Source organism: Melanotaenia boesemani, chromosome 1 (genome assembly GCF_017639745.1).
Source record: "Melanotaenia boesemani isolate fMelBoe1 chromosome 1, fMelBoe1.pri, whole genome shotgun sequence".
Lineage (NCBI taxonomy): Eukaryota > Metazoa > Chordata > Actinopteri > Atheriniformes > Melanotaeniidae > Melanotaenia > Melanotaenia boesemani.
This window is the reverse complement of record NC_055682.1, coordinates 6361275-6385483: the sequence shown is the minus strand read 5'-3', so window position 1 is coordinate 6385483 and position 24209 is coordinate 6361275. Positions and strand designations below refer to the sequence as shown.

At 39.5% G+C, this 24209-nt stretch overlaps 1 protein-coding gene across 4 annotated transcripts in view; it reads left to right on the top strand.

Annotated features, from left to right (window-relative positions):
• Positions 1-24209, top strand: part of pacsin3 (protein kinase C and casein kinase substrate in neurons 3) — a 52069-nt gene that overhangs the window by 7330 nt on the left and 20530 nt on the right. For 2 of the 4 annotated variants that reach the window (XM_041989185.1, XM_041989170.1), the window contains exons 2-6: positions 17092-17192; positions 17571-17727; positions 17860-18095; positions 20846-21001; positions 23321-23496. In XM_041989185.1, coding sequence (XP_041845119.1) covers positions 17139-17192; positions 17571-17727; positions 17860-18095; positions 20846-21001; positions 23321-23496 — 779 coding nt within the window. In that variant the 5' untranslated portion in view covers positions 17092-17138. Of the gene's footprint in view, positions 1-190; positions 257-4750; positions 4771-17091; positions 17193-17570; positions 17728-17859; positions 18096-20845; positions 21002-23320; positions 23497-24209 lie in introns of those variants that run through there. The other 2 variants (XM_041989179.1, XM_041989189.1) reach the window with 2 other exon arrangements.

Sequence of the window (24209 nt, the reverse complement as noted above, 5' to 3'; positions counted from 1 at the left end):
TGTGCCACCCTCCAACCAGCACCGAGCTTTAAAGCCGCTCGTCTGCAGACAGGATCAAATCTAAACGCTCGCTGCTTCGCTGACTAACAAACCTCTCTGTCTTCTTTTTTTTTTCTCTCTCCTCTCCTTTACTGTTGCTTATGCTCCTGAGGGATCTTCTTTTCCTTGCTGTCCCGTTTTCACCTCTCAGGCTAGAGGAGACAAAGGCAGTCTTCTGTTTGGACATCTGTCCATCTCTGTTTTCGTCTCTGAAAAGGTAAGCTCCCCTCTAACCCAGAGTCTCACCTAGCAGCAGGTTGACATGCGCTGTTTTCTGCTTATATCTGTGTTTTGTGCTCCTTCAGCATTTAACGGTTACACAGCTGCTCGTTTGTGTCTCTGTAGCGTCTATAGCCTGTTGTATTATACTGTATTCTCATTTGTTCATGACTACACAAGTCAGGGCTCCAGATAGTGGAGTGAAATAGATTGAAGTGGTCGACCCCCTCTCCCTTCCAGCCTTACTTTATCAGACTGTTTGCTTTTTGAAACTCTGGAGCTGATCTTTGCTGTTTATGCAAGCAGGTCATTGACATCTGCAGAAAACTGTTGTCCCTCATGTGACAGAATACAATCGATGTTGTAATGTGCATTTTCTGTCAACGACTGTCCAACGGAGTATCAGAGGCTAATGATGCTGTACATGACAGATTATAATGAAGGCACAGTGAGTTATGTACTCCACCAGTGGCAAAATGTGCTTTTTGAGCTTGAATCCTTTTTTCTTAATTGATTTAAAAAACAAAACACATTATTATATGAATATAAGAAAAAGAAACTGTAGAAAGTGTTTGTATTTGATTATCTCCACAATGTATCCAAAGAACAAATGTCTTCCCAGAGTTACTAGAGGATATGAATCGTAAAAGGTAGAAGTAAAGACAAAAAAAAAAAACACTTCCACCAATGCACAAAAATTTTACATCCACTCGAGGTAGTTTTGATCTGTTTTGTAGAAACTTGACTATATATATTATGGTGAAACTAAGCTAACCTGGTAGACATTAAAATGCTGAGCCTGCAAATAATAAATGAACATGACTGCTGTCTTCCAGATGTGATGCAGTATTCCAGATATTCCTAAAGATTAAAGTAATTTCTGCAGAAGAGTTCTCTTAATGGAGCAGTAGTCAGTAGTCCACTAGACTTAGGGGCCGTCCCCACGACGCTGGATTGCAGCAAAACCGCTAAAGTATTTTAGCAAACCACCCTTTCATCCACACTTCCCCAAATAAACCTGACTTTCTGAGCATACGAACAAGGATTTGAATCAGAAGGGCTGCTGTGAGTTAAAGTCCTAATATTACAAGAATAAAGTAGTAATTTTATGAGAATAAAATATTTATTCTTTATTTATTCAGTTCTTTTAGAAGAGGAAAGTTGTTAAAATGAGGGCGGTGGAGCATTTTGTGCAGTTGTACTTCAGCACAGGTTTCACAAACCAGGAGATACTTAATCTTTTGGCACATCAGCACCACATTATCATTAATATCAGGATTTTGAAAAGAATCTCCAAGAAAATGAATCTCTTCTGCAGAAAGAAGCCGGCGGACTTGGAGAAAATTGCTGCTTTTGTGGAGGTGAAAATGGCTGGAATTGGTACAATTATGACTTTATTCTCGTAATATTACTACTTCATTCTTGAAGCCTGTGAATTTATTTTTCTTAATGTGGCCCTAATACTCTGTCTTGTTGTTGTTGCCATTGTTATTTTTTTTTTATTATCCTTTTTTAGGTTTGTTTCTGGTTAGCACAAGTACGACACATCGTTGAACTAAAACCATTAGTCATTATTCAAAAATGTCATTTGAAATCACTGAGAATTCTTGGACAGTTCTTCTAAGCATGCCTTTAGCCATCATTTCCTTTCTGCCCTTCCTGTATGAACATCAGACTTCATCTGGTGACAAAGCTGCCTCTCACTGCTGATTTGAGGACGGCTCTTCTGTTGGATGGTGTTCATAGTCGTGTTAGACTTGTGAAATGCTAGCTTTACCTGGTGAAGGTTTACTGGAATTAATTTGAATTTATTTTCATGGTGAACTTCTACACTTAACAACAACTGGTTGTTGATGTTTACTCTGTATGTCTGTAACATTTGTAGTTTATCAACATCAAATCTCTCAGAGCCACACTCTTTGTACCAGGGCCTTATTCTGTAGATTTTTCTTTTACTGATGGTTGGCGAACAGATTAGTCAATTGATGGTGTTGTCAAGTGTTTTCTGTTGTTTGTCCTTCCTGCTGACCTGGGTCCTGCTTTCCACTCGCTCCCAGCTGTTGTTGATATTTAGTTACATGCAGTACTCGGCCTGATTTCTGCATCATGTTCTGTGTCCTGTACATTTTAGATGGCTGTATTTCCAGCCAGTAAATTGTGCTTTCACTATGGTGGAACAAAGGTCAGACCAAACTGTCCTGAAAATCGCTGGTGTTCATGTGTGAAAACGACTTAAGTTGCATACCTGTCATTTTCACTGCAAGAACTGTTGTGTTTTCCATTCTTTGTCTGAATGGGCTCCAGCTGTGAAGGTGTGAGTAGAAGACATACCTGGTGAGTCTTCCTGACAATATGGAGGCACATATAAAAACAATACAATGCCTGGCACACTGCAGACTTTGCTGTCTTTTGAGCTGGCTTTGCTCTTTCTGATTTTTGTTGCTTGCTTCTTCTGGAAAAGGTTTGAACAGATGAAGACTGCAGCAACTGCACACACCTCCGGTGATGGTATCATCTGTTTGCTTCCTTGCTTCCTGCAGAGCAATTAACATTGACACCTTGCTAGTGTTGTTCTTAGTAAATTTCCTCCTACTTTACATTTATTCATTCCAAACCATTAAGTTTAATGAGCTGCAGGACTTTCAGTATAAAGAAAAAGATTTACATAGACAACATTTTTAAGTGTTTCAGATTATGGTGACACTATTTATATGGATGGTTAATTTGAGTTTGAGTTTAGTTATTACAGGAACTGTGTGTCAAACACATTTATTACATCGAGGGAGACAATTGTTTGCACCAGATTCAACTAATATCTATTTTCCATCCGCGTTCCCTGTTCATCATTATCAGCTTTGTCTGTGCTCAGTCACTTTGACTCTGTTCATCATTGCTCTCTGCATTTTATTTATAATTCCTTACCCAGCAAACATCACTGTGTTCTTTATGATCTGGTCTCCAAGCCCTCACTGTGTTAGGAAAAAACATTGCTGGTCAGTTTTAGTTTACACCAACAATAGCCAGTAAACTCCTGTTATATTCAATAATACCATTCAAAAATTTTTATAATGTGCACCCATTGAGACTGCTGCTGTTTAGCGTACCAAAAACTTTGACTGAACTTGGTAGATCCAGGAGAACCTAAAGTTCAGTAACTTGGTCTCTTTTGGTCAATTTAAAGCTTCATTGGGAACTCATTTAACTAAAGTCTGAAAGTGCTGCTCTTATGATGATTGTATGTGTTTTGCATCTGTTGTAGAGTTTTATTTAACTGTTTTGTTGTGTGCTGTGTTTTATATGTGTAGACTGTCATATCCTTTATGGTCAGGTCTCCCTAAAAAAAATAAAATAAAAAAAAATAAATGTGTTTTTTGGGATAAATTTTACTCCTGACTTTCCACACCTACTATAAAACAGTAAATTAAAGCAAGAGTATGATTTTCAAGTTTCTAGTAGCTAAATTCTGCTTTATTTTTGTCACCAGCAATCATTTTGTAATCATTGTGAGCATGGGGATCGCTTTCTTTCTTGAAACGGTGAGTTTTTCATTTGATAGAGACGCACAGCAGCTCTGTGGCCCACAGCTGGATCTAAAACTCTGATGTAAGGGCAACTGCTGGCAGCAAAGATTCTCCAAGTTCTGTTAGTGTTTCTGGATGTTTGAAGGCGCCAGGCCATGATGTGGAATGCAGAAGAGCTTGTGTACGAGTGCTCATGTCGACCGCCACATGCTTCATGTGTAGGTATATCCCAGCCTGGCTGCATTGAAACTGTTGGTTTACATTAATCAGATTAATGGCCGTGAGTTTTCCAGTGAAGCTTATGAGGTCTGGACCAGCCTCTCTATTCGTCACTACCTCCTCATCCCTCCCTCAGCTGGTCTTTCCCCTCCTCCTCCTCCTCACTGGCCTGACCCACTTCTCAATAAACCAACAACCAGGATCTCCTACTGTCTCCTCCTATCACCACCTCCTCTGCAGGATGTATTAGATGCACATTTTTCCAGATTTTTTATTTTTTCTATCTTTTTTTTTAATCTCTGATCCTGTTTGTTATTTGACCTGAGACACATGATTAATATTCTGTACAGTCGATTGGGAAAAATGCAGAATCCGAGCCACCAGCTCTGTACTAGTAGCAGAAGCAGTTTGGTTTAATGTGGTACAAAAGCTTGCACCTCTGAAGCATTTAAATGTGAATTTAACATCTTTGTTTGCAAGATGTTAAATTCCAGCCTTGAAAATCATTTAAAGGGCAAAGCAACCCTAAGTCAGTTTGAAGGATGGTGGTTGTTGTTGTTTGCTTTGATCCACAACACTTACAGTGGATTCCCAAATCAAATCAAACCAAACTACGAACTTCTTAAACCACCCGTGCATAGAAAGTGTTAAACTTTGTGTGCAGTAAGTCCTAATAAAGCCTTAAATATGATATTTATGACATAGTGTTGGAACTTTAATGCAGCTGCACAGCATCTGCATTTCACATCAGTTGTAGCTGGAAAATCTAAAAGTAAGTTTATCCCTTGTATTATGAGCACAAAAGTTTATGTAAGGAACGCATTAAACAAGACGTTATTACAGGGAACACACTTGTCTGCATTTCTCTACATATCACTGCTCGATTGAATGAATACCTTCGATTGGCAAAACACTCAATCTGTTTGCTCAAGGTTCAAAGTTTCTTTATTGATAGCGGTGGGTAGATTTGCAGAAACAGTGTCAGCATTTGGTGTCCCTTAAATGCTGCTGCCATTCATTGGACTAGGCCGGTCTGACAGGTGAATATCATCTTGAATGTAACGCTGTTGGTCTCAGAAAGAGTCATTGCAACCTACCAAACAGAGATGTCCACAAATTCTTTTTTGCAAGTCCAAGCAAAGTCTCAAGTATTTGACCTCAAGTCCAAGTCAAGTTGCAAGTCACTTTTTGTTGTACTGAGTAATCTGCCATGCAACGCTTGCCATTGGGTCTGCTTAGAAGACTATAATATCTAAGAAATTTAAAATCTGTACTCACCCTTTATCTACCAGCATTTAGTAACAGCACTGATCTGTAGCTTAAACTGAAAAGTTCTCAGTCCCTCTCCTCTGGGTGATTTCTTTGCTTTACTAAATTTGGAAAACCTGCAGATGAACATGGAAATTTATTCAGATTACTAAATATGCTCTTGACATAACTAATCTATGAGTTTTTAATGTGAACCAAATCCATCTGGAGAATTTTAAATACTAATACTGCAGTTCATAGCGTTTTTTTCCTGAATGTATAGAGGAGGGCCAATATGCTGCACTTTAGTGTAGGATCACCACCTGTCCTGCATGTTTTAGACATTTTCCTGCTGAACACATGTGATCTATGTGACCGCTTGTTGTCAAGTTCTGCACAAGCCTCTTAATGAACCATTAATAATTTGACTCAAGTGTATTGCAGCAGGTAAACTTGTAAAATCTGCAGGACAGCAGCTCAACAGGTCTACAGTTAGTGACCCATGCACTAGTGCATCAGAAAAGGTTTTTTTAATGGGCTTGAAATAACTGCAGAATGAAAACAGAAAATATTAATTTTAAACTTTTTTCAAACTGACTAAAGAAATGCAGATTTTTTTAATAATTTAGATCCAGTTCTTGCAGACCCAACACATATTTCTTAATTCCTAAATTAGCAACAGCTGCACTTTTCTGATAAACACACCAAGTAAAACCACATTGTTTACATTGGGTCTGATCCCGGTCTAACATGATCCTGGCCAAGTTACAGTTAATGGAAACTGTTCAGTAAATGTCTTGTTCTTCTTCTGAACATCCAGTGAAGCCATTCTGATGCTCTTTGCTAACATAAACGCTAACAGTGACTTAATATTACAGTGACTGGCCTCTCCAGGTGTGTGTTAAGGTGGATGAAGGTGGATGTGGTGGATCCAGCGTCCTGAATTTTTATACCGTTCCAGTTTGCTGCTCTTATACTGGTCCCTTTTTATGAAGTTTTTAATACCCTGAAGTTACAGGCGCTGCAGTGACAGCTGTGTTCACCGGTGCTGTCAATGTTTTGATTGATTGCATGTGCACTGCGGGCGCGTCTGTGTGACGTTACGTCTGTGTTACATGGAGAAAAAAAAAGGTTGTTCACAAGTCTCAAATTGTGGCGTGAGTACAAGTCGAGTTAAGTCACTGGAAATGTGACTCTAGTGCAACTAGAGTCCAAGTCCCAGACTCGAGTCCCCTTCTCTACTACCAAACAATCAGAAGTCTGTGGATGTAAATGTCTAGCTTAAAATTGGGATTACTAACACTGTATGTAACTTATTTCTAAAACAGACAATTCATGAAGGAAAAAAAAAGCCTTTCTGACATCTCCAACTAGTTTGCCCATTCTCCTCTTAACATCAACTAGGCTTTTTGGCTGAGACAACTGCTGCTCACTGGATATTTTCTCTTCTTCAGACCATTCTCTGTAAACCACAGAGATGGTTGTGTGTGAAAATCCCAGCAAATACTCAGACCAACAACCATGCCACGTTCAAAGCCACTTAAATCCCCTTTCTTCCTCATTTTGATGCTCAGTTTGAACTTCAGCAGGCCATCTTAAACACGTCCACATGACTGCATGCATTGAGTTCCTGCATGTAGAAGATCAGCTTTCTTTTTCTCGTGCATTTATTATAATAGTTCTTATTGAAAGATGATTTTTTTTTTTTATTTTATCCTCAGTCCAGCCTTTAATGCTCGGATTGTCTCTGCTGCTTTTCTCATTACACACACGATCTGCTGTTATTACAGGAATATAAGGATGTGAGTAGTAGAATCAGCTAAAGTTTAAGTCTGTGGTGAGACAGCTTTGCCTCAATACACAAAATCAAAGAGGATGAAGTGTGGAATTCTGTTTAGTCTTGTTTGATATGGTATTGATTTGACTGTCTGCATGTGTGTTTTGTATAAACATGTGCTTCTGCTTCATTTATCAGAGCTTGAAAAACTCGTCTCATCTGCTCTGTTATCTGGATTTTGCTGCTTTAGTGTTTAAACCACAAGAAGTCCTGTGTTTGTTGCTCTTTTAAACCCCCTCATTCTCTCTGCCCTGTTGTCTCTGTCACATTTCTCTTCTTCCTAGACTTCCACTCTCATTCCTCTCGTCTTTCAGTTTTTCTTGGTTTTGTCTTTCCCAGCACTTTTCCTCCGTTTCAACAGTCCTGCTGTTCTCTCTTAGTCAGGCCTGACGTGTTTTGGATCAAAGAAGCTTTCAGGTGTTTTCAGCTGTTTAAAGGACTGAATGAAAATTAAACCAGAGGCCATTTGAAAGCTGTTTTTCTTTATTTTAATACCAGCATTTTTTTTTTTTTTTTACCATTTTTCTGTTCATAATATGGATGCAGCACTAGCTTAGGTCCTCAAAGTTCTTTTCACTCAACATGAGCAAGTCAGCAAGCAAAAGTCTTTTTGCAGAAAAAAAGAAGTTCAATCTAGACTTTCATATAAAACAAGCTGAAATACAGTCAGAAGACCTATTCTCCATCGTCAAGTGGCTTCAGATCCATTTTGCTGGGAATTTAGTCATCTCACTCTAACAGCCAATCAAAATTCAGTAATATATGTCTGGTCAGTCACTGGTCAGCATTCTCATCTCTACTGCAACACAGAACTATATCAGCATAGAAAAATAAGTCACTCACATCCTGATACAATAACATCTCTACCCACCTTCATATCACGTCTCAAAACACACCTGTAACACACCTGTTCAGACTGCCTTCTCTCTCATCATACATAGTTTTTCTGTATTGTGTATTTGTTGTGTTGTTGTGTATTTGTTTTTGTTTTGAGAGGTGGCCTTGAGTCTTGAAAGGCATCTATAAATAAAATGTATTATAATCTTAATTCTCAGAAAGCCACACGTCAGATGAACTCAAGTTCATGACCAGTGACCAGAGCAAGTAAACATCCTGTCCATGGTAACCAAACACCACTCTGATCTGACCATCTGCTCACAGTTCATACAGCGATCTGCAGCTGATCAGATGGACATGTGAGAAAACTGAGAAAATATTAAATAAAGAGAATTCAGTATTCTAGTGACCAGCTGTGAGCGGTCACCTTGTACTGAAAGGAGTAACTCCAGCGTTACCCGTGTTAATGTGACACCTTTAATATGAAGAGAAGCTACCTGGATAGTTGGATGTGTTCACAGAAAGGTTGCCAAGACAGATTTTGGCTTTGTGGTAATTGTGCAGCAACACTATTTTCAGCTCACAGTTCTTTATCCTGCTAATGAAGTCTTTCAGTCCGACAAAACGGTCTAATAATCCTGTTGCTGCCGTGACTGCAAAATGCACACAATCACACACCTTCTCTCTGACAACGATGGCTTTCTTACATGCGCTGTAGCCATGACATTTTTCCAGAGGAGCAGCATGCATGGATGCAAATATTCACATAACTCACTCCAAACTTATGCCAGACATTTTCCAGTCAGCTCTTAGCTAAAAATGTCTGCATGTTTTCCAGAAAGTCTCTGCCATCATCAGGATCAGATAATAGCGTCTATAGAAATCTGTCAGGTGAAATCTAGAAAACTAAAGCTATTGTGTCGTGGAAACGGTGGTGTCAGACTTATATCACAGCTGCTGCAAACAGTAACATTAAAATCTGGTATAGTGATAAAAGATCTTGTATAAGTTTCTGACCTGAAAGCAAATCTTAGAGCTTTGCTTAACCAGACAACATGCTTTCACAATCATCTGTGGACTGTATGTAGGTGGACTGACTGTAATTTCTCTATTTTGTGCCCTGAGATGACGTGAGCTGGGACCATGTGGATGCCCTGAATTGAATTTGGTTATACAGTTAGTAGTATTAGAGAAGTATTCAAATTATCTAAGATTATAAAGATTTAAAGGCATTTATAAATACAGACTGAGTCATTTCAGAGTTGGTGGATTGTTGTGAAATTGTGCCGGGGGCAGATGTTGCATAAGTTGACTCTTATGGTCTCCCACCTCCAGCTGGAGCAGAGATCATTCAAGTCTAAGGGTTTTTATATAGATGCAGCCAGAAAATCACCCACTGATAAAGTTTTATCTTTGTAGAGACTGTGTGTGACCTGTCACCCAGAATCAGCTGCACTTCTTACTGCAAAAACTGAACAACTGAAGGCTTGTTTAGTGTACAAACTATTTTGTTTTATCATTTGAATTTTCTCATTTTTATTGTTTTAGTAAGTAGTGGTGTGGAAGACAATATTGATATTACAAAATTAAATATGGATAAGCTGAATCGTACATACACTGCAACGTTTAGTCTAATTTTATATATGAGCTTAATATAAGGGGAAAATACTTGAGAAGATTCAGAATAATAAACTTTATTGTCATTGCACAGAATGTTACAACAAAATTGGTTCAGAATTCCCTCCCTCATAGTGCAATACATTAAACAATCAATAAATCTACAGCATGCTAAAAAAAGATACTAAAGACATACTAAAAAGAAACTGAACAGTCTCTCATCTACACATAATCATACAAATTGCACTTATTGTTTTTTTGTTTATTGTTTTAGTCCCTTTTTGTTAAGGAGCCTGGTAGTTCAAGAGTAAAAAGTGTTTGGTTGTCTCAGACCTTGTACCTTCTGCCAGAGGGCAGCAGGTTAAAGAGGCTGTGACCGAGGTGTGATGGACCCCAGAGGATCCGCTTCCAGTCAGTCACAGAATAGATTTTAAAACTCTGATTGTTTACGAATCTCAGTACTGTTTAGGTCCAGAATACATCTGTGATCTAAAACGTCAATCTAGCTGTTGCTGATTTGGGAATGTAAGTATTATTTATGTTGAGCCAATCCTGCAGATTTTACATGTTTTCTCCTTCAATACCCTCGAGTCAAATTACTAATGGGTCATTAGTGGCTTGTACCGAACTTGAAAACAAGCTGTCATGTGGATCAGGTATGTTGTTGCAGGAAAACGTCTAAAACCTGCAGGACAAGTGGTGCTTATTTATATTTGCCCTCCTCCCTACATCTAGGGGGGGAAAAAACCTAAAAATGCTATGAACTGGAGTATTAGTATTTTAAATTTCTCTGTGGGTCCCGATGGATTTTTTTTTCACATTAAAAACTTTTGGATAAGTTATGTTAAGAGCGTATTTAGTAATCTGAATAAATTTCCATGTTCATCTCCAGGTTTCCCAAATTTAGTGAAGCAAAGAAATCACCCAGAGGAGAGGGACAGAGTACTCCAGCTTAAGCTACGGATCAGTGCTGTTACTAAATGCTGGTAAAGAAAGGGTGAGAACGGCTTTTAAATTCCTTGGATGTTATAATGCATCTTCTAAGCAGACCCGATGGCAGATTAATCATTACAACCAAAGTGACTTGCAACCTGACTTAAGCCATAAGACTTGGACTTGCATGAAAATCCATTTATAGAAAAATATTGTGATATAATTTTTGGGCAAAATCACCCACTCCTACAATCCATCACCATCTCCTTCATTTTGTTGGTGTTCAGCAAGAGGTTATTCGCTGAACACCACATGACCAGTTTGTGGACTTCCGCCCTGTATGCTGTCTCATTCCCAGCCGGAGATGAGACCCACCACTTGATAAGGATGTTCAGCAGGGTGGTGTTAAATGCAGACTATAATCAAGTTAAATAATCAGACACTTCAGTAAGGAAATTTTACCAAGTTCAATTATCTTACTGCACTGACAGATTACTTCACTTAATGAAATAATCTCTTTATTTTAGGACTGCTAATTTGTGCAGTGTGTGTGAATTGGTACTGGGAGGTCTGGAAACTAGTTTTAAAAGGTGTTAGGTGTGAAATATGCATTGTGACCTCAGTGTCTGTGAGATGATTTAACCTGATGAGTGTAAAATAACAGTTTTAGTAACCAAGTAAGACATGAAAAAAATGATTAATAATCTTACATATTCTGCTTTTGCCTAATGTATCACTCAACATGACTTTTTGGCTTAATATAAGATTATAAGACTTGGTTAAATAGACCTTTTTTCCGGTGTATGAGGTAAAATCATGATATCTCAGCTGATAAAATAAAAACATCATTGATTTTTTTATTTTTACTGTTTTTTCTATTTTGAGTAGAGTTGAAGGAAATTTCGTTTTCAGTCATGTATTGCAGAGTTTTTCCACTCTGGTACTCGGGTCTGCTGCCCTGCAGATGGTAGCTGTTCAAATCAAAAATCAAATCAAACTTTATTTCTAAAGCACTTTTCATGCCACAGCCAACACAAAGAGCTTTATATGATTAAAACCATTTATGCATATTAGAAATAAAAACAAGCCTTTTCATAAATCAAAGTAGAATTACATAACAATAAAAACACTCATTAAAATATTTCACACAGTCACACACACACACACACGTATGCACACACACACCAAGCAGCCATCCCACTAAGTGGGATCACTGCTGCAACAGCCCCCAGACCGAGCAGCAAACCCCCGGCGTGGAGGATCCCCACGAGGAAAACACTGGAGTTAAAATGAAGATTAAATAACCCTAAGAAACAATAAGAACAGCCAAGAGTGAGTGAGTGAGTGAATGAATGAATGAATGAATGAATGAATGAATGAACGAATGAATGAATAAATGAATAAATAGTACAGTTGAGTAAAATGAAAATAAAATAACGTGAAATAAAATGATGTAACAAATTAAGATCAAATAAAATTTAGTTAAATGCTAAGCTAAAAAGGTAGGTCTTAAGCCTGTTTTTAAAAACATCAATGTTCTCTGCAGCCCTGAGGCCCTCTGGCAGACTTTTCCACAGACAAGGGCCGTAACAATGGAAAGAGGCCTCTCTGTATGTCTTGATCCTCACCCTTAGAATAACTAAAAGTCCAGTACCAGAAGACCTCAGGGCCCACGAGGATTCATGACTTTAAAGAAAGTCCGATAAATAAGAGGGCCCAAGACCATTAAGACATTTATAAACTACTAAAAGAACCTTAAATTCAATCCTGAAATGCACAGGGAGCCAATGCAGTGATTTTAAAACTGGTGTGATGTGTTCCCGCCCTCGGGTCCTCGTCAGAACACGTGCCGCCGAGTTCTGAAGTAGCTGTAGGTTTGAAATGGACTTTTTGGGAAGACCAGAGAGCAGGGCATTACAGTAGTCTAGTCTACTAGAAATAAAAGCATCCATCAGCACCTGTTGCCCTGCTTCAACTCACCAGGCTCAAATCATAGCTTCATTAACAGACTTGTGTATTTCTCAACGAGAAGCTTTTGAAGTTGAAATATATTTAAGTCAGATCAGGTATGTTGGAGCAGGTAAACATCTAAAACCTGCAAGGTGGTGGATCCCTAGGACTGGAGTTGAAAAGCCCCAATGTAGTGGAAGTCAGAGATTGACAGCACTAATTCTAACCATAAGAATAATTTAATAAAATACTTTTTTGAGCTTTTGAATATTGTTTTATTACATGTCAAGGAAAACTGGGGAAGAATTATTAAAGAAAAGGGGAATATGGATCTTTTTGTAATGAAACTACAACTGTTTCAAAGGTCTATCACAAAAAAGGGATGAACTTGGATTCATCAATGCATTAACAACATATTGTGTGTTCTTTAGTGTCTGATTTAAACGTGGACACTGAGTTTAAAGAAATAAAAAGCAATGAAGCCTTCCTGTCTTTCAACTGATGTGAATCCCAGTAAGAATGACGATGATTTATGAACCTGACGGGTGGTCCATTTCATCCTTTGCTAAGGGAGATTTTAACGTTGTGTCTGTGGCATGCAAAGAATTTCACCAGCTCTTTTCATGGCTGCCACCAAGATACTTCAGGGTCATTTCACTTGAGCTGTTTTGCCACAAGACTACTGAAGACTTTCTGGAGAATGTGAGCTGAGTTTAGTCCAGACATTCTCATCAATCCCTGCTTACACACGAACTTTACAGCTGGAGCTTAGAAAAGGGTTCTGCATCTCTTCAGACCAGTGGTTCCCAACCTTGTCATAAACAGATCCCCCACACAATAATCAGGTTGCTGGATTTGAGCTACCCACTAATAAAGACTGATGCATGCACACTTTGATGCTCATTAGAGCAACAAAAATCATCTCAGTGTTGTAATAGTTAGTATTTCTCCAGAAGCATCTGGTGATCTCTTCGACTTAAATCTGGACAGATACAGTAGCCTCTGCTGCGGAGCTTTCCAGATCCTTCAGGGTTACCTTTCTGATTAGAAGACCTCCCTGCCCATTTCAGAGGATGGTTCTCTCTCAGCTGGTTTGCTGTTGTTGTCTTTTGCTTTCCATTTTGTGATGATGAATTTAATTATCAAATCCATTTATTTGTGAAGTGCTTTTCCTGCCAAAGATGACACAAAGTTCTTTACACGGTAAAAACAATTTATGCATGTTAAAGTAAAACAAGTGTTCACACACACTAAAGTAAGCAACATAGCAATTTAAAAATACATTTATTACATCTCTCACATGCAGTTAGATATCCATACACATGCACAAACAGAGCAGTTAGCCCCCCGTCCCCCCATTCTACACAAACATGAACATCCTAATATCTGTCTCTTAAAATAAAAATATTAAAAGTAATAAATATGATGATGCCCCAAAACAGCTCCTCGGGCTCTGACAAGTTGATGTATATTTTAGATTTAGGGGCTTCACTGCAAAGGAGGTGAATGTATATGCATTTAGGGGTTTTGTTGTTTTTGGGGTTTTGGCGCGTGTGTGGGGTCCTCAAATCCCTGTTGCTTTCCTGAGGCACCGTGTGGTGCAGATTTCTTCAAGCACAGGGAGTTGAGTCTCTATGATCTTATGTGTGCTGGAGATGACGCTTCGTTTTGAGTCCTTCTGTCGACTGCAGCACAGCTAAGGTACCACATGAAGATGCAATATGTAAGGATGCTTTCTAACGAACTACAATAGAAGATTACCTGGAAAACTGGAGAAATTAAACATTTATTAGAATCAGTTGTTTGAGCAAACTATGGTTCTTATAAACTAAAACAACATAAAAACCAGCCCCTACTGGGGGTGCTCAAATACTCCAGTAATACTCTATAGGCAATTTTAAAGATGTGTTTTATGTTCCTGCACAAGACGGTCTGAGCAAGCAGCAATTAGTGATTCGTTGTAAAGTTATTTTTTCATGCTCATGCACGTTCCAACATGCTAGAGGCAAATGCCTCTGCTGCTGTTAGCATACTTGTCACTCTCCTGTGACACACACACACACACAAACTCAGCCGTCCCTGAGTGTGGATTGCCATGTCTAACAGGCTTAATGTTGTGGCTCACCGTCAGCTAATCTAAAATGTCACCCATCTCTGCAGAGACGGCACTCCCATCCACTCAAACACGCCCATAATTACTCAGTAACCTAATCCTTTTTATTCAGAATTCTCTTCTTCGTTGGCACAAGTTGGTGCACGCTCCCATTTTTGCTGCTGGATGATCTGTCGTCATAGAAGCGCTGAGGTTATTTACACTCACTGCCACATTGTTCCCTGCAGATCTCACCAAGGTTACAGGCATACACTGCTTCTCATGTAGCACCACTGTACTAACGACTCTGATATATTGGGAGACAAGTAGTAATATACAGTTAGAGGGAACACTATGAAACTCTGGGAGGAGAAACTTCTCACAGACATGTTAGGTTGAAATTTGTGGGGCAGTCTCATCCAGAAACTATTCAATGTTTCGCTTTCATGAACCCACTTTTTCAGTAAATAAAGGTTAATTAAAAATAAGGCAAAACTAAACTGCCACAGTAATTCTGCAGCATTAGGTTGCATTGATAGCAGAAACACACCAGCCAAAAATCAACGCTGTGTGGTGTGCATTGAGGTCCTGGTTGACGCGGTCAGTCTTGGAGTGCTGCCATGTTTTCCTCCCAGTTTGTTGTGTCTGCCACGGGAAGCCGTCTGGCCTTGACACAGGGTTTCTTCCAGTAGGGAGGACGTCACAGAGGAAATGGATGAATGGGGAAAGTCAGGTCACAGTGAACTGCTGGCAGAGTTCATCAGCAGATTCACTGCAGAGCTGTGCAGCTCAATAAAAATCCCTTCAGGTCACGTTGGAAAGCTGAAGTCAAACTGCATCTTTGTTTTGCTAATTGAGTAGACAAGATTCTCTGTTGTCCAAAGAATTGACTTCTCAGAAGAGTCAGATTAAGTCATTTCTGTAACTTCTGGTAGACTTCCCAATCAGTATTAATGAAGCTTTGCAGGAGGACATATTAGCATGTTTGTGTATACAAAGATTCAAAATGCACATTTTCTGAAAAATGTCTCCAACTTTCTTTTTGATCTGCTGCTTGTCTGTAAAATGCTGGAAAACTAAAGCAGCTCTTGTTTGTTTAAAACAACTTTGTTTGTTACATCTTATTCACCTGTCTGAGTCTGTTTTTCTTCTGTAAATCTCAGTTGTTATCAGATCTGATTTTGTTCAGAAGTTTGTGAATCCTCTCAATGAGGTCCATTGTGTGCAAGCAGGACCGGCTGACTCAGACTCCTGCTTCAGTAATGGTGCTGCTGTGTGAGACTGGGTATCAGTGTTGTGTGCAGAGAAAGGAAATCAGACAGTGATGTAGAGAGAGTGGTGCTGAGGGCGGCAGGTTGTCAAGACGCAGCTGCAGGTTTATACCCATGTTACCCTTTCTTAATGTGTGTCAGAGAAATCATGACTTTTTTATTTGATACATGCAATCAAATACACTGCCCACATGGAAAAGAGCTTAGTCTGTTTCAGGTAGTCAAATTATTGGCATCACGCAAAGAAAACATCAAAGGAGATGCTGAAACTACTAAAACTGGGTTACGAACTGTCCAGCACATTACTAAAACCTGGAAGGGTAGTGGGTAAACCATCATCTTCCAGGAAGAAAGGTGGTTGGAAAAACACAATGATCTGTGATCACCTTAATGTTGGGTGAAATCAAATAATAGACAAACAGTAGAACTCGGGGCTGTGTTTAATAGTGAATGTAAGAACAGTTCCACGTGCACAGTATGGAAGGATCTCAAGGAGTCTTAATGAACGGGCAGGTTATTCTAGCATAGCCATATTCCAAGGTGCCAATGCCAGATTGTGAAAGAGTGGTTCAGGGAACAGGAGACATACTTTTCACACATGACTCTGCTGTCACAGAGTCCAGACCTGAACCCCACTGAGAATTTTTTGGATGTGCTGCGAAAAGCTTTGCTCATTGGTCGGACTCTCCCATCAACAATACAAGATCCTGGTGAAAAATAAATGCAACTCTAAATGGAAAAACTAATTTTGCTTATGAAACCATGCCACAGTGAATCCCACCGTAATAAAAGCTAAAGGCAGTCCATTAAAATATTAAAGTGTCATGTGTAGTAACCTTCTCTGTATACGTCACTTTAAATGCACCCAGTTAAGACTTTCATGGATCTCTGAGCTAATAACGTCTTAACAAAGTTAATCTAAGTGTGGTGTGGATGTGACTGCTTGGGGCAAAATTTGGCACTCCCGCTGGTTTCCACTATGCCTTGGCGTAGGCGAGAGTTAGCTAGCACCAAGGTCATAAAGGAGATGCACATTTGAGAGCAATCCAGAATTTATTCCTGTTGATTGTATTTTTTCATCAGTTCTTTATTGTCATTATAGTTGTTTACGTTATATATATAATAGTTAATTCTTAAAGATGCTCCACTCCCGCATGATCTCCGGGCGTTCACATACTCGTTCACACTCACAAGATCTGAAGTCGATGACTGGAATGTGACAGCAGGGATTTTCTTTAAATGCTACTTCTTTTGTTAGCTCTGTATTTGTATTAATCAATGTTGTTTTTGTTTTTTTCTGTCTTGCAGTCTCTTCTGCAGCCGCCATCATTCTGTGCTGTAAGGCCGACCCCAGCATGTCTTCTAATGGAGACCTCAGCGATCTCGGGAGCTCTGACAGCTTCTGGGAGGTACAGTACCAACATATTATAATACAGAAGCTTCAGCATGCAAAATTTAAACCCAAAAACAGGAGCAGGCAGAAATAGAAGCAATGGGATCAGGTTGTGTGTTGGTCTGCTGTGTTAAGATGCAGACAAAGAGCTGTAATGAGTCCCTGCTGACAGACTGCTGGCTTCGCAGCCTTGCATCTGGAAAACTACACTTTAACTTTCACCGGCTCTCTGTCCTCTTTTACTCCGGGTTTTATTTTACCTCTCAATCATCCTTCACTTTTGCTGCATTTTGATGTAAATTTAAACCTTCTGTTAGTTTGCTAACGTTGGCTGAGCCAGCAGCAAACTGGTGATAGTAATAATTTTGACTTCAGTCTGTGTGTGTCTCTGCAGCCGGGGAACTATAAAAGGACGGTGAAGCGCATCGATGACGGCCACCGACTGTGTAACGAGCTCGTCAGCTGCTTCCAGGAGAGAGCCAAGATAGAAAAAAGTTACGCTCTTCAGCTGAGTGACTGGGCCAAGAGGTGGCGGGGCGTGGTGGAAAAAGGTTTGTTAAATTTGTTTATTTATCTACAAAAACAGCACAATAAAAACATTAATAAAAAATGTTTGCTCCACTTTTTGGGAGTAGTCTAACCTGGATGTTTTAAATATAGCTCCTGCCCCCTTGTATCCTCAGGGCCTCAGTATGGCACCCTGGAGAAGGCGTGGCATGCCTTCATGCAGGCGGCCGACCGCCTGAGCGAGCTGCATATGGAGCTGCGAGAGCGGCTGGCGGATGAGGACAGTGAAAAGGTTCGAAACTGGCAGAAGGATGCCTTCCACAAGCAGATGATGGGAGGCTTCAGGGAGACCAAGGATGCAGATGACGGCTTCCGCAAAGCTCAGAAACCCTGGGTTCGCAAACTGAAAGAGGTGAGATTTAGCTGAGGGGCTTCTGGTGTTTGGTGTCTGCTGTCTATAACATGTACCTCTCTGAAATGTGGAAATGGTGTGTCTGTGTACAGATAACCAGTTTGTGGAAGTCTACATATGAGAAGTAAAGTAATGGTTTAAAACAGAACTTTTAAAGACTGATGTTGTTAATTTTGATTTCAACAAGGCAAGTATGGTATTAACGAGAGAGTCATTAAAAAGGGGACATTGAAGGCGACGTCAAATGACGCATAAAATGTTTATGCGTCATTTGACGCTTTTTCTGCACAAAACACACCAGCCTGAGATAGGGAAGTTTGTGAAGGATCAGTTTCCCCTTTAAACCAGTCAACCTTCAGTTCAACCAGTTTCATGGTATCTTCCCTCAACTAACAATTGTCGGTTTATCATACAATGATTTTTGTTTAATAGATTAGGTTTAGTTCAGATTAGAACTTTACTGACAAGCAGTTTAGAGTTCTATATTTAGCAGCATATTATAAAGGATATTTAACCACACCAAAACTACATACATACAGTATATCAGCAATGAAACAAGGTGCCAAATAATCAGTTATAGCACGGATCTGCTCTGATCAGATGCTATTCCACTTGTAGAGTACAGACAATATATCTATAACCTTATATAACAAATGGCTAGGAATAAAAATATACTAGTGAACAATACGACTATGATGATATACTACTGATGTATTTAATAGAATATTATAGCATAGATAAAGTTACAACTTGAAGTGCAGTGATATTAATCTGTAGTCTGTTATGATGTGAATATAATCGGTATTTAAATATAAGCCGGAGAAACAGTTGTTGAGTTTCAGTTCAGTTCACTTAAACTTTTTTTGTACCACAAATTTATGGCAGTCATCTTAAAGCACTTTTACTCACAGTCCAATTAATTGTAGTCCAGTTATCCAGTTTAAAGAACTCCATAATATGATCAACAATAGTCCAGTTTACAATAAATGTGTTGATATAAACCAGTTAATAATAAATAATTGCCTAGCTAAGTAAACCAGCAAATTGCATTGAATCTTATGTTTCGCTGAATTCCCCATCCTGAGCTGCACAGGATGCCTGGCGAGGAAAACCTCCTTTTAACAGGAAGGAAAACCTCCAGCAGAACCAGAACCAGGAAGGACGGCCTTCTGTCTGGACCAGTTGGAGTGGAGAGGAGACAGAAAATATGGGTCAACAAGTGCTAGAACTCTAATTTGTTAATACATGGAAAAATAAATTAACGAGAGAAAGGAGGAGGGAAGTAATTAGTCCCTAAAGGAATGGCTAAGGGCTACCAAACCAGCCCTAACTAGAGGCTTTATTAAAAATGAATGTTTGAATCCTAATATTAAAAGTAGAGAAGGTTTCTGCCTTCCAAACCCAAACTGGGAGCTGGTTCCATAAGCAAGGGGCCTGATAGCTAAAGGCCTGCTTCCTATTTTACTTTTAGAAATTCAAGGAACAACAAGTAAACCTGAAACACTAAGAGCAAAGCACTATGTTGGGAAAATCTGGAACTATGAGGTCTTTGACCCCTAGTTGACCAGTAAGGGTGTAACACAAACATGATGTAAGATCTGCTTAAGAAAAAAAACATTGCTTTGTTCCAACAACCAGAATGTCTTATTTTAATTAGACGAAGAAAATGTTTATATCTAAAGGTCTTGGTGTGATGAAGTCAGTCTGTGCTACCTTGGTTATTATAACCAAGCTCAACAAATATTTGGTTTAAGACTCTAAATAGGAGGAAAGTTTACACTATAACCTGCTTTAATGTCTACAAACAGAAATTTACTCCTTCAGTTTTCTTTTCACAATGTGAATATTTTAAAGCTCATTATACAGAATGTGGTTTCTATTTTTGTTTTTTTTTTATCTAAATGTATGAGCTTAGAAATAAAATCATATTTTGATGTTTTAGTTGCTTTTGTCATTTTGATGTGAACGGATGTGACTGTGTTAAATCAGCATATGATATCATCTCGTATCGAGCACTGGCTGCTGAGTTGAATCAAATTAAAATTGTATTGTGGCAGTTTGTGATATCATTAAATTAAAAGGGTCCGCTTTATATTGCTTTGAATGCTGTGTTTCAATTTATAAAAAAATTGGATCAAATTATCACAACAAATACAAAAAGCTGGTCTGTGGGTTCAGACTGAAAGGACACTGAATGTTGCTGTTGAGTATTGATTTTCAGTCAGCTGCATGCTGTGATCTGTAATCAATGCGATATCAGTGGAAGCCGTCGTGAATCTCATCTACACCCACACATACTGCTGGGACTGACGTGACTTCATATCTTCACTTCTTTTGTTTAAGCCCCAAAACACAAACTCCTGCAGCAAATCTTCCCTTTTTTTGACAATGAAACCTGCAAATATCTTGTTGTTTTTCCACTGTTTTTAATAAAAGTAAATTCTGAGTGTTTTTCTGACTAATTATTCTGCTATTAATAAACTATTGATACCACTGACTCATGAAGTTCCTGGAAAATTATAACAAAATCAACATCAGTTAGATTCCGGAGGATTTTATGATTCTAAGTTTTAAATAAGACCAAACATGTGACACATGGCTTTATTTACCGTTTGCTCTAAATGGAACAGTTAGGTCAAATTTAATTTAATTGGATATAATGGCTTGATGAGAGTATCTTCTATTAATTTCGTGGCATCAGATGTGTTGACCAGAAAATACTTCTATATTATTTGTGTGTGTGTGTGAAGGTGGAGTCCAGTAAGAAGAGTTATCACCAGACCAGGAAGGAGGAATGGACAGCAGTTACCAGGGAAACCCACGCCAAGGCCGACCCAACCAAGTCTCAGGAGGAAGTCCGCAAATACACGGGCCGGGTGGAGCGCTACAGCCAGGACGCCGAGAAAGTACAAAGCCTCCACGCACACACACTAACGCACACACAATCCCATGAGCAGCTCCTCTGTACCCGTCTGGGTGTGTCAGTGAGTCCAGTAAAACTTACCTGTGTATTTTTTTTGCCTTTAAAACATGACCAGGCTTGTCTTCTCTGTTCCCACTCTGCACAAACCCGACAGCAGAGAAGACGCTGATGAGGGAAACGATCGGCCAAAAACAGGGAAATCCTGAGACTGGTTCAGGATCAGTCAACACAGTCTTAAACAATGCAGATTTAAATACACTATCATGAGTCATTCAGGTAGATTGCAGGAAAAAAACTACCTGGGAAAAAAGCCTTCAGACCTCACTTGTCACAACCGCTCTGAATTCATGTGTTTTTTCTGCCGCATTCAATGCAGGCAACATGTTTCGTAAATATGAGGCAAGAAAAGGCAGCCGCACTGATCAGGTTCAAGCTGAAGTTTGTGTAAACCACACCTGCAGCCAAGTAACCAACACTTACTCAAACCAAAGCTATTCAGACTGTTTGCGTAACAAAATCTGTGGTTTCTTGCAACCCGAGACATTATGGGAGTCCCAACCCAGAGCCCTTAACCCATGATGACGAGAAGCACCCTTTAAATCAGCGTCTTACAACCTGAGCAGTGTCTGTTCACTTTAATGTTTGTTTCTGGATACTTGGAAAAGAAACTGGTTCATGCAGTTTCACCAAAACTGGACAATAGAAGATGGAAAAATGTTCTGCTGATGAGTCTCCACATTCGGATGGTACAGTCAGAATTTGATGGAAACAACATGAAAATGTATGATAAGAGATATTAATCCTGTTGACCAGGAAATTCAGGAATTTATGGAATTCATGGAATGGAATATAAATAAAAGCAAGCAATATAAATCTCAGTGGATAAAAAGTTTTAGACCTCAGGGTACATACACTCAGCTATTTTATTAGGTCCACCTTGCTAGTATCAGGGTGGACCCTCTTTTTCCTTAAGAGCCACCTTAATTCTTGGTGGCATAGATTTAACAAGGTGTTGGAAACATTCCTCAGAGATTTTGCTTCATATTGACATGACAGCATCACACAGTTGCTGCAGATTTATTGGCTGCATCCATGATGAATATCTCCCGTTCCACCACATCCCAAAGCTGCTCTATTGGGCTGAAGTTTGAAATGATTTGAGCTTTGTGACATGGTGCATTACCCTGCTGGAAGTAGCCATCAGAAGATGCTATACTGTGGTCATAAAGGGATGGACATGGTGGTGGTTAAACCAGGCCACATTGGTACGAAGTGGCCAAAGAAAATATCCCCCACATCATCACAAAACAGTATCTACCTTCTTTTTTGTCATACAGATAAAACAAGGTTATTGTAACCATGACCTTTTTAAACTACATATGCAGTCTTCCTCAGAAGGATCCAAAGCAAATAGCAGCCTGAACTGTTGATCCAAGGCAGGATGGATCCACTTTTTTTATGATGTTTCCTCCAAATTCAGAGCCTATCATCAGAATGTGGAGCTGAAATGGAGACTCATCAGACCAGCAACGTTTCTCCATTTATTGTCCAGTGTTGGTGAGTGTGTGTGAATTGTAGCTTCAGTTTCCTGTTCTTAGCTGGCAGGAGGCACCCGGTGTGGTCTTCTGCTGCTGTAGCCCATCTGCTTCAAGGCTGGACGTGTTGTGTGTTCAGAGATGCTGCTCTGCAGACATTGGTTAGAACCAGTGCTTATTTGACTTGTGCTTCTTTTCTATAATCTCCAAACACTCTGCCCATTCTCCTCTGACATAAACAAGTCATTCTCATCCAGACAACTGCTGCTCGCTGGATATTTTCTCTTCTTCAGAACATCTCTGTAAACCCTAGAGATGGTTGTGTGTGAAAATCCCAGTAAATACTCACACCAACAACCATGCCACATTCAAAGTCACTTAAATCCTGTTTCTTCCTCATTCTGATGCTCATTTTGAATTTCAGCAAGTTGTCTTCACCACGTCTACATGACTAAATGCACTGAGCTGCTGTCATGTGATTGGCTGATCAGGTGTACCCAGTAAAGTGTCCAGTAAAATAGAATTGCTTTGGAAATTTGTCAGTTCTCTAAACAAAACACTCATCAGACAAGCTGCCCAATCAAAGTATGACCTTATTCATGTGTCTGCCTGTCCCTTATCTTGATGAATCATCCATTTAATTTCATATCAACAGATGAAAATATGCGAAAGGTTGGATTATAGTTTGGAGAATATCATTGTTTATAATTTGTGACATGTTTAGATTGAGTGTGGGGGTAAGTTGGTGCTCTGTGTTTGTGTGGCAGGCGAAGGAGCGCTACATGAAGGCTCTGGAGGAGCTGAACCGCTGCAACCCTCGCTACATGGAGGACATGGAGCAGGTGTTTGACCTCACCCAGGAGGCTGAACGCAAGAGGCTGCGCTTCTTCAAAGACGTCCTGTTGGACATTCATGTCCACCTTGACCTGTCTGCCAAAGAAAGGTAACACAAACACAGAATGATCAGCCTTTCGCGGTGTAGATGGTTTATGCTCCGTGACTCAGAGCGAAGGCATGCAGAGCCGTCATGGCTCAGATGTGTGTGGGAACATGTGTATGTACACAGGGTTAATAGAAAACTCATGCTGTTGTCCATTAACGTTTGACCTTTCATTTTATTTAAACAAGCCGCTGTTACCATGAAGTTAAACTCCAGTTTTTGATCGAAGTGACCTTGAAGTAGCTGCTCAGATCAAATCAGATCAGATTTTTTTATAGTAGTTACAAATATGTTCTTGTTCTGCTTCCTTGTGATTGGGTGAAGTTGATGGTGCAGAGATGATGAAGCTTCCCAGCCCATCTAATGACAGACCACCTGTCCTCCACCAGCCACCTCTCCTTAACTGAAGTGCAGACTCTAACAAAGCCTGTCATTGACTTGAAGTCAATTACTATACACACACACATGCACGCAGCCTGTCTTTTAGAATGAATCATTGTCTATGCGTGAGCCACTGTCGCCCCAAAGAACTCAGTCTAACCGGTTCTGTGATAAGAAGAAGCAAAAATAAACTGTGGACATGTTGTGTTATGTGTGTGTGTTATGATTGGAATTTTTTAATCAATTAATAAAGCTGTTCTTGTTATAGCTTCTGGACCACTGTTGTAGAGCACTTTAACTTAAAGGTTTACATACAAACAATAAAATCTTAAAAT